The sequence below is a fragment of the Olea europaea genome, unplaced genomic scaffold (assembly GCF_002742605.1).
Source record: "Olea europaea var. sylvestris unplaced genomic scaffold, O_europaea_v1 scaffold1371, whole genome shotgun sequence".
Taxonomy (NCBI): domain Eukaryota; kingdom Viridiplantae; phylum Streptophyta; class Magnoliopsida; order Lamiales; family Oleaceae; genus Olea; species Olea europaea.
The window spans coordinates 191,621-200,077 of NW_019231218.1; the positions used below are offsets into that span (position 1 = coordinate 191,621).

At 34.9% G+C, this 8,457-nt stretch overlaps 1 protein-coding gene across 4 annotated transcripts; it reads left to right on the forward strand.

Annotated features, from left to right (window-relative positions):
* The first annotated feature begins 2,923 nt into the window (after nucleotides 1-2,923).
* On the forward strand, nucleotides 2,924-5,830 carry LOC111375382 (shikimate O-hydroxycinnamoyltransferase). Of its 4 annotated transcripts, XM_022998200.1 has the most exons (4): nucleotides 2,924-3,069; nucleotides 3,161-3,592; nucleotides 4,672-5,148; nucleotides 5,233-5,830. In XM_022998200.1, exons 2-4 carry the CDS (start codon nucleotides 3,185-3,187, stop codon nucleotides 5,647-5,649), a joined length of 1,302 nt encoding a protein of 433 aa, XP_022853968.1. In that variant the 5' UTR covers nucleotides 2,924-3,069; nucleotides 3,161-3,184; the 3' UTR covers nucleotides 5,650-5,830. The 4 variants fall into 4 exon arrangements, with proteins under 4 accessions (XP_022853968.1, XP_022853964.1, XP_022853965.1 ...); XM_022998196.1 differs by having other exon boundaries at nucleotides 2,932-3,592; XM_022998197.1 differs by having other exon boundaries at nucleotides 2,932-3,592; nucleotides 4,672-5,122; nucleotides 5,207-5,830.
* The last annotated feature ends 2,627 nt before the right edge of the window (nucleotides 5,831-8,457 follow it).

Consider the following 8,457-nt stretch of genomic DNA (forward strand, 5'->3'; position numbering starts at 1 on the left):
TAGAATTTGGTCTCAAATTTACAGCAGATTTTGAAATCTTGCACATGAAGGAATTCTTGTTGAGTTAAAGGAATCTTGTTTGAGTTTATATTAAATTCTTTTACTTGGTTATTGATTCTATAAATAGTGGATGTATTTCATTATTTTGGGTGTGGCCAGAGAGTTAATCTGAGAGAAAAATATTGTGAGCCTAGCATCTTAAAACTTTTTGTACATTGGTTAGAAAAGTAGGTGTGATAAAATTCGTGTTTATTTTTTTCTTTGTAATACTTTGGAATTAGGTTGGTGAGCGAAATTCTATATGATTGTAACAATTCTTTATATAGTGAAAAATTTTGACAGTCCGTTTAATTTGTAAGTTATATTCTTTTATTTTTTTGTTTGCTAATATTTTTCTAAACAACAAATTCTGCAGGTAAATAGAAATAAAGGGAATTGACAAAAAATTTTCCAAAAAAATTGTTTCTTATTTTGAATATGTGTGTGTTTAAGCCACATTATTTTGAAAGAATGTATTTTGTAACAGTAGATTGTGGATAATGTGTGATTAAAAAATAAGGAAAAATTTTGAATTTGTGTGTAATATTATTTTATTAAAAAATGTGATTAAAATTATGTCAAATTACTGTTTAAAAAAATATATTTTTTTAAATAATGCAACTCAAACTGAACTATATAGAAAATGGGCAGGAAGTTGATTTTTCAATAAAATTAATTTAATATTTGAGAAATGAACCTTGCTTTCAAATTAGGCATCCAAAGTCAAGCGTAAACTCGAGACTTATTTGATGGTTTCACCAACCACAGTGGGACCCATATAAAATTCATCATTCGTGATTGATTCCGCTGGCCAGACGATGATGCATCTCCCCAGTTAATTGGGTGTTTGGGAGTCATTTTTATGTAAAATTGCATTTTGAAATAGTAAATTGATGAAAAATGTGTGATTAAAAATAAAAAGAAAATTTTAATTTACGTGCAATATTATTTTAATGAAGAATGTGTGGTTGAAAAGAAGAGAGAAAAAATACATTTTAAAAAAAAGAGTAACAAACGGGGCTAAATCTACAATAATTCTTCCCAAACAGAACCACGTAGCAGGCACCCTATCAATAGGGGAGACACATGTCCTCAGTTTTTTTACACTTTTTTAAATATTTTTTGACTAATTAAAACAAGATTAAATATCCTAAAATCAAATGGTTAATGTCATTAATTACACTTTTTAACTCTTTTTTGACTAATTCAAACAAGATTGAATATCCCTAAGTCAAATGATCGATGTGGATAATGTGATTAACTGCATTTTTTAAACTTTTTTTCATTAATTAAAACAGGATAAAAAGATTCTGAACAAAATAGTAATATTATTTAGTATCACTGATGTTACAATACTAATTTGGGTAATAGTAAATGTCATTAAATAATATAAACGATTAAATGAATCATATAATATTTCCTTTCATTGAGCTCATGAACCTAGACTAGTATTTTAACACTAATAGTGCTAAATAGTATTATTTTAAATCAAATTATTAAAGTGGATAATGTGATTAATTACACTTATCTTGCTAATTTAGAAGATTAATATTCTTGAATTCCGAGAAAAGTAAGAATTGGAATGCATCAACAATCAGATGGCTCTAATTCATTGGATCGAAAAACTGATTGATTACAGCTTAAAATCATAAAATATGAAACGAAACCCAAGTTAATCGCCCGGTTCAACCAAGAATTAATTGAACTAATCAAGTTTTTTTTTCCAAAATAAAGTCTTGCCACTGAAATGTCATTAATATCACAAAACTTTTATCGCTTGAGTTTTGTTCTTATGACATACAGTGGAAGGAGCAGGCGAGCCCTTTTCGAAATTCGATAACTATTCATTACTACTATTCAACTTCGGATAGAAATAAGGTTTTTCTGAGCATTTTGATTTTACTAATTTACTCATGTCGGATTAGGATAAGCTTGTGTGTGTGTGTGTGTGTGTGTGTTTTGATATATGATAGAACTTTGGGCGAGCTCCCTAAAATTTGACTCGTCCACGTTTGGTGAATTAATATCCGACTTGACTTTTGAATATTAAATTAAACTTGGATTTTTTGTAAATGTGAATTTTTCTCGATCCATGTCATTAACACTGCCAAATGTTAAGGGTATATAATTTTTAGTACGTTGTAGTGTCCATCATTTTACATGAGTGGGGCCCACTTCATGTGAAAGGCTGTACACCTTTATGTACTAAAAATTATATAAAAATGTGCTCCTCAGGGCACATCCCAACTGGTAAAGATGAGGGCGTTTCAAGACTGGCAGATCAGAAGTTGTGAGTTCGATTCTTGGAAAGCTCTTGGAAGGCAGATATTCTCCTGGACGGCAGGAACTCTACTAGAAGGCAAGGTGTAAAGATGGAAAACGGCTTGCTTGGCACTTTGGCAGATCAGTTGGGGGGCTTTTGAGCACTGGTTAGTTTGGGGCATAACCTGTGCTTTAACCTGCCTGCAACTTGAGGGGTCAAGGTGTAGACTCCAGGATTTAGTCACTGTAAGGTGGATACCTAGATATCAAAAAAAAAATTATACAAAAATGCTATTTATACAGTAATTTTCACACCTTCTCATGAAGGTGGGGTCCACGATTATTTTAATCGTGAACTCCACCCACTTGCACGTGTGTGCGCTGTGAAAATTGATATGCTTACGTGGTTGAAAATTATTTACAAGAATCGTTCTCCGCCAATAAAATGGACCTATTTGGCCCACTCTTACACATCCGGCTAAACTGTTGGGTCACCATCTCACCAACTTCCTCACTAACTCATTTCCTTGTCCTTTTAATATTATTTTATATCTACATGCTTTTACATGGTCAATCCGTCAGGCGCGGTAGGTAAGAGGCTAAGTTTATATAATAAGCTTCAAATTTGGTCATTTCTTATAAACAACTCCATTCATACATACAAGTTTCATCGTATATACCCTTCACCCCACCCAACACCGCCGTTCTCCACCACCACATTTGTCATCGGATTCAATTTGGAAACAAATCGCTTAAGAACACTTTTTGGTAGGTGATTTAATGTGAAAAATATCGTTTTTATATTGAAGTGGAAAGTTTATCGCGTGTTAATAATTTTGATCATACTATTTGCAACCAGTGCATAAAACGACAAATTTAAACCATGACGATCAGCGTGAAAGATTCCACCATGGTGAGGCCGGCGGCGGCTACGCCGATGAAGAGCCTGTGGAACTCCAACGTGGACCTGGTGGTGCCGAACTTCCACACCCCTAGCGTTTACTTTTACCGGCCGACCGGGGCTGCGAACTTTTTCGACGCTACTGTGCTCAAGGAGGCACTTAGCCGTGCGCTGGTACCATTCTATCCCATGGCTGGTAGGTTGAAGAGAGATGAAGATGGTCGAATTGAGATTGACTGTAATGGTGAGGGAGTGCTGTTCGTGGAGGCGGACTCCGAGGGGACGGTCGATGATTTCGGCGACTTTGCTCCAACGCTGGAGCTCCGACGTCTTATGCCGGCGGTGGATTATTCTCAACCAATATCGACGTATCCACTTCTGGTGTTACAGGTGCGATTCTGGTGAACGAATCCATTATTATTATTTTTTTAGTATTAGTATTATGCTATTTCATTTTTTCCCTAAGTGTCATATAAATTAATGTATTTAGTGCATTTATGGTCAATATAAGGTAAAGTCCTGGATTGCATTATTTGCCCTAAAACTTGATCACATGTTTTTGTATTTGGTATTGATGCTACAAAAAAGTATACCTAATAAACCGCGAACTTATGGTTTGAACTCCAAGCTTGGATCTCACAAATGAGCACGAACAGTCTTCCAATACCTGAAACAAAAGACAACGAGGTGTGTTCTCGTTGTCCCTCCGATGTTTTAGTCAAATGGAGAGATTGATGGGAGAAGGTTTTGAATTTGCAATAATGAAAAGCGTACCTTAATGTTGAGCCTCAGCCAAGTTTTTATAGGCGTTGATGGAGGAGCTGTAGAAGGATTATATTACTGAAAGAGTCCTTTTTCCCTTAGGGTTAGGTGTTGGAGTTTAATTAGAAGTGTTTTGTTAGAGTTCTAATCAAGGAAGGAGTAGATTTAGATAGGGTCTACTTTTTGGAGATTAAGTCGGTGGGTGCGTGTCGAGCTTAAGGTGGGAACGGTCGAATTAGATAATAACCCCGACCTAAATAAATCCCGACCTTATATCGATGTGACACGCCAAGATCAACTCGGGAGGTCATAGGTCGAGGTCGAGATTTGTGGTCGAAATGAAGTCGAATTCCGGGGGACCCAAATCTAAGTCATCGGGTATGACTAAAGGAATTGGTAATTTTCAAAATAGTTACTTAAAAAAGTGTCAAAAAATTCTAGTATATCACAAAGCGAAAATAAATAGCAGTTTTATAGCTCGTCGATTTTCATTTTAATCTTTTTGAAATAAAAGAGACATCTTGATCAGGGGAAAAGAAAAAGAAAACCTCACATGATCTTGCCGTACTATACGTCAATCCAACATGCATCTTCATCCACGTATAGTGCTTGAGGCTGTTTGTTTGTGAATGTGACGATGTCTTTTCTAGCTGAGTTTGTGAGCTTTGACATAAAAACCAGCAAAAACTGATTCAATTATTGTGCAGGTAACGCACTTCAAATGTGGAGGAGTCTCCCTAGGTGTTGGAATGCAACATCATGTAGCAGATGGATTTTCTGGTCTTCATTGTATCAATACATGGTCCGATATGGCTCGTGGTCTAGACATAACTGTCTTGCCTTTCATCGATAGGACTCTCCTCCGTGCGCGCGATCCACCCCAGCCTCAGTTCAAGCACATCGAGTACCAACCTCCTCCGGCCATGAAAACTCCTCCTCAGAATAACTCTAAATCTGATCCTGAAACGGCTGTTTCCATATTCAAACTAACTCGTGCCCAACTCAGTGCCCTAAAAGCCAAGTCGAAGGACGAGGAAAATACGATTTCCTATAGCTCGTATGCAATGTTGGCAGGACATGTATGGCGTTGTACGTGTAATGCACGAGGACTTCCCAAGGATCAAGAAACGAAGCTTTACATTGCAACCGATGGGCGATCTAGGCTCCAACCTCCACTCCCTGAGGGNCGAGGACTTCCCAAGGATCAAGAAACGAAGCTTTACATTGCAACCGATGGGCGATCTAGGCTCCAACCTCCACTCCCTGAGGGCTATTTTGGAAATGTGATATTCACAGCAACTCCTATTGCAGTAGCTGGTGATCTCCAATCAAAGCCCGTATGGTACGCTGCGAGTAAAATTCAAGATGCTTTAGCTCGAATGGACAACGATTACTTGAGATCTGCACTCGATTACTTGGAGTTGCAACCCGATCTTAAGGCCCTTGTCCGTGGTGCGCATACTTTTAGATGTCCAAATCTTGGTATAACAAGTTGGGTTCGACTGCCAATCCACGATGCGGACTTTGGATGGGGTAGACCGATCTTTATGGGTCCCGGTGGGATCGCGTACGAAGGTTTGAGTTTTGTATTGCCAAGTCCAGACGACGACGGGAGCTTATCTGTTGCGATTTCGCTGCAAACGGAACACATGAAAGTTTTTGAGAAGCTATTGTATGACATTTGATCTAAATTTGATCACTTCCAAAACTAGTTGGGTTAATTTGTGCCTGTTTCTGCACATTGATAATGCTGTTTTCCTAAGTGATGGCCTTTTGCCATGGCAACATTTCTTTTATATGTGCCAAATGCTACCTGTAATTGAATTTCCAACAGCACGTTATTAACTACATACTTATGAGACTTGACTACTCGTCCCGGACATTTACCCTGCCAGGCCACTGAGTCTTCGGTTCACTAAAAATTATTTACAAAATACAATTTCTTTTCGTGAGAAAAATTAATTTTTGTATAACATGTAAATTATAGTAAAATTTATATTGTTCTTATTTTTAGTATTTACAGACATTTTATTAACTATCTATCAAATGTGTATTAAGTATTTGAATCAACTTTGTTAAAAATAATTCCTAATACATTGCATATCAATAAACTAATTATCTGATATTACGAAAGCTGATAACTCTTTTTTAATCAATTATTCAATTTATATATAAAATGATGTGAATCCAAGTAGCAATTGTAACTACGAAACCCACACGAGATTGATTAAAACCCAAGAAAACAAAGTTTTGAGTTTGACTAAAAAATATTGAACCAAGTGAGCAATACAATAGTCAGCAATATGTTGACCCATTGATCACAATACTCACGAATTTCATCCGAATTGTTTGAATGTCATAAGAAAATAATTCTTGATAAGTTTAGAATTTGTTCAATAAAGAACAAAGAATTAAAAGCAAATTGCTCAGAAATTAATCTCTCAATTGATGTGAATAAATAAATGTTTACAATATAGAATAATGAGTCTCATATATAGGAAACCTATGAAACCGTATTCTAAATGGAATTAAAGTTTAAAGAATACAAAAGTTACTAATAGAGTCTTGACTAAAATAAAATATTTCGCAAAAATTGGGAAACTTGCGTCTCATAGTGTACTTTGCAGCCACATAGTACTTTTCTATGCGGTCGCATAATTCAAAGAATTTTGCCGCTTGAATTTTTGCTTTGTTCCATGCGACTGCATGCTAGATTTCAACTATGCTGTCACATAGTTGTAATTTTCGGCCCCTTCGTTCTTTGCTCGAATTATGTTGATCCAACGTGATTTTTCTCGCGAGCCCAACACGAAACTTGTTTCTTTGCTCGTCATGATTGATATTCCTTCCACCGTAACTTGAACATGTATTCTCATTGCTTCTTTGACCCTCTTTGCTTGCGACCTAGTTATCGACCTTTCTTCGACAATCAGTGGATCTTAGCCCGAACTTGTCTTAGTTGCATTCGTTCCATGGATCACATCATAAAAGATAATCAACTTATGAAGAATAGGGGACTATAATTTTCTCAAAAATATTCGAAGTTAACAAATAATACAAGTTAATATATAGATGTGAATAAATAAGTATATCGAGTTGATGTTGTTGGCTCCAGTGTTATGGTTGTCACTTTTAAAGGTCACGGTTTTCAGATTAGACTAAATCTAGTTACTATGATTAACTAGATGTTCTCAAAAAATGAGTAAATGGTGTTAAAATGCTTGAAAATGAATTACCTAGTATTTGAAAGTTGGTAAAAATAAAATTTAAACAAAAAACTTGAACTGACCTTTTTATTTTTTTCTAATTTGCTTATGAATGAGTAAAAATTGATTGAGGCAGAGGGGCTAGCAACAAATTTGCGTAGATGGGAGGACTCTTTCAAAATGTAGTTGTAAGGCCTATATTTCTGGTAATGCCGAATTTGAGTACTATTTATGATATTTGTCAATGACTTATACAAGTTTTTCTCATGTTGTTCCGTAAAGCTCGAACGTGGCAATGTTTTGCCAGAAGTGGGGTTGGGCAAAACTCTCGAATCGAAAATCGAATCAAGCGGCTCTTCTTAAATTAAATACCAGAACGAATATCTAAATCGAGAACCGACGGATTTGGTTCAATTTTCGAATCTAAATCAAGAACCGAAAAATCGAATAATAATCGAATCTCCCTAATTTTTTTAAATTTATTTATTTTAAAAAAGTCAAACTATTTTATTTTTTCTAAATAAGTTTCATAACTAGTAAATTTAGCTCAAATCCAAAAATATAATTTTCCTATTTTTAATTTTCAGTTCAAACTCAACTTAATCAAATCGACATAACTTTATTCAAATTTGTTACTCTATCGTAGTGTCGTTTTTATCGTTTTGAAGAAATTTAATTGAAGCTGGACAACGTCTCTTTTAATTATTGTGAGCTCTTTGTCTTTCTTTTCCTGTGATTTTAATAATCAATTTTATGAAGAACTCAACAGAGAGAGACGCAAAAAACATTTAAAATTGGACTACATTATTTTACAAAAGCTAAAATTGAACATGTTATTAGTTGAATTAATACAGCTTTGTAAATATTAAAAAAATTAATTATATTATGGAACTCAGGAACTGAATAGAACTGAACTGAACTCAAATTGTTCCATAATTAAATTTGGATCCGACAGTTCTACTTACTAAATATCCAAATATTTCGAGTCCAGTTCGATTATCACACCCAGCCCTAACCAAAAGTCAGGAGAGAAAGTACTGATTAGTTCATAATATTTTAGAAAATTCATATGTTTCTTTGTCTTTGAAATTTTTATAGTAATACGAAGAGAATGGGAGAGAAAAGTTTTGTAGTTAATTTTGAGCTAGAGCTTCAGAATATGATCAATCATATAATTTAGCCGAAATTAATGGATGTATTCTCTTTACTTTCTATTTAAGCTAGACATGAGAAAGTGAATGATGGACTTTCGAATTATTACTCATCCACTTGTCTTCTTATTTTAGT

What these genes read in the sequence shown, in the direction of transcription:
- LOC111375382 (XM_022998200.1), top strand. Translation starts at nt 3,185, where the DNA reads ATGACGATCAGCGTGAAAGATTCCACCATGGTGAGGCCGGCGGCGGCT. An exon ending in ATCCACTTCTGGTGTTACAG is followed by an intron (nt 3,593 to 4,671) that starts GTGCGATTCTGG and finishes ATTATTGTGCAG; the next exon opens with GTAACGCACTTCAAATGTGG.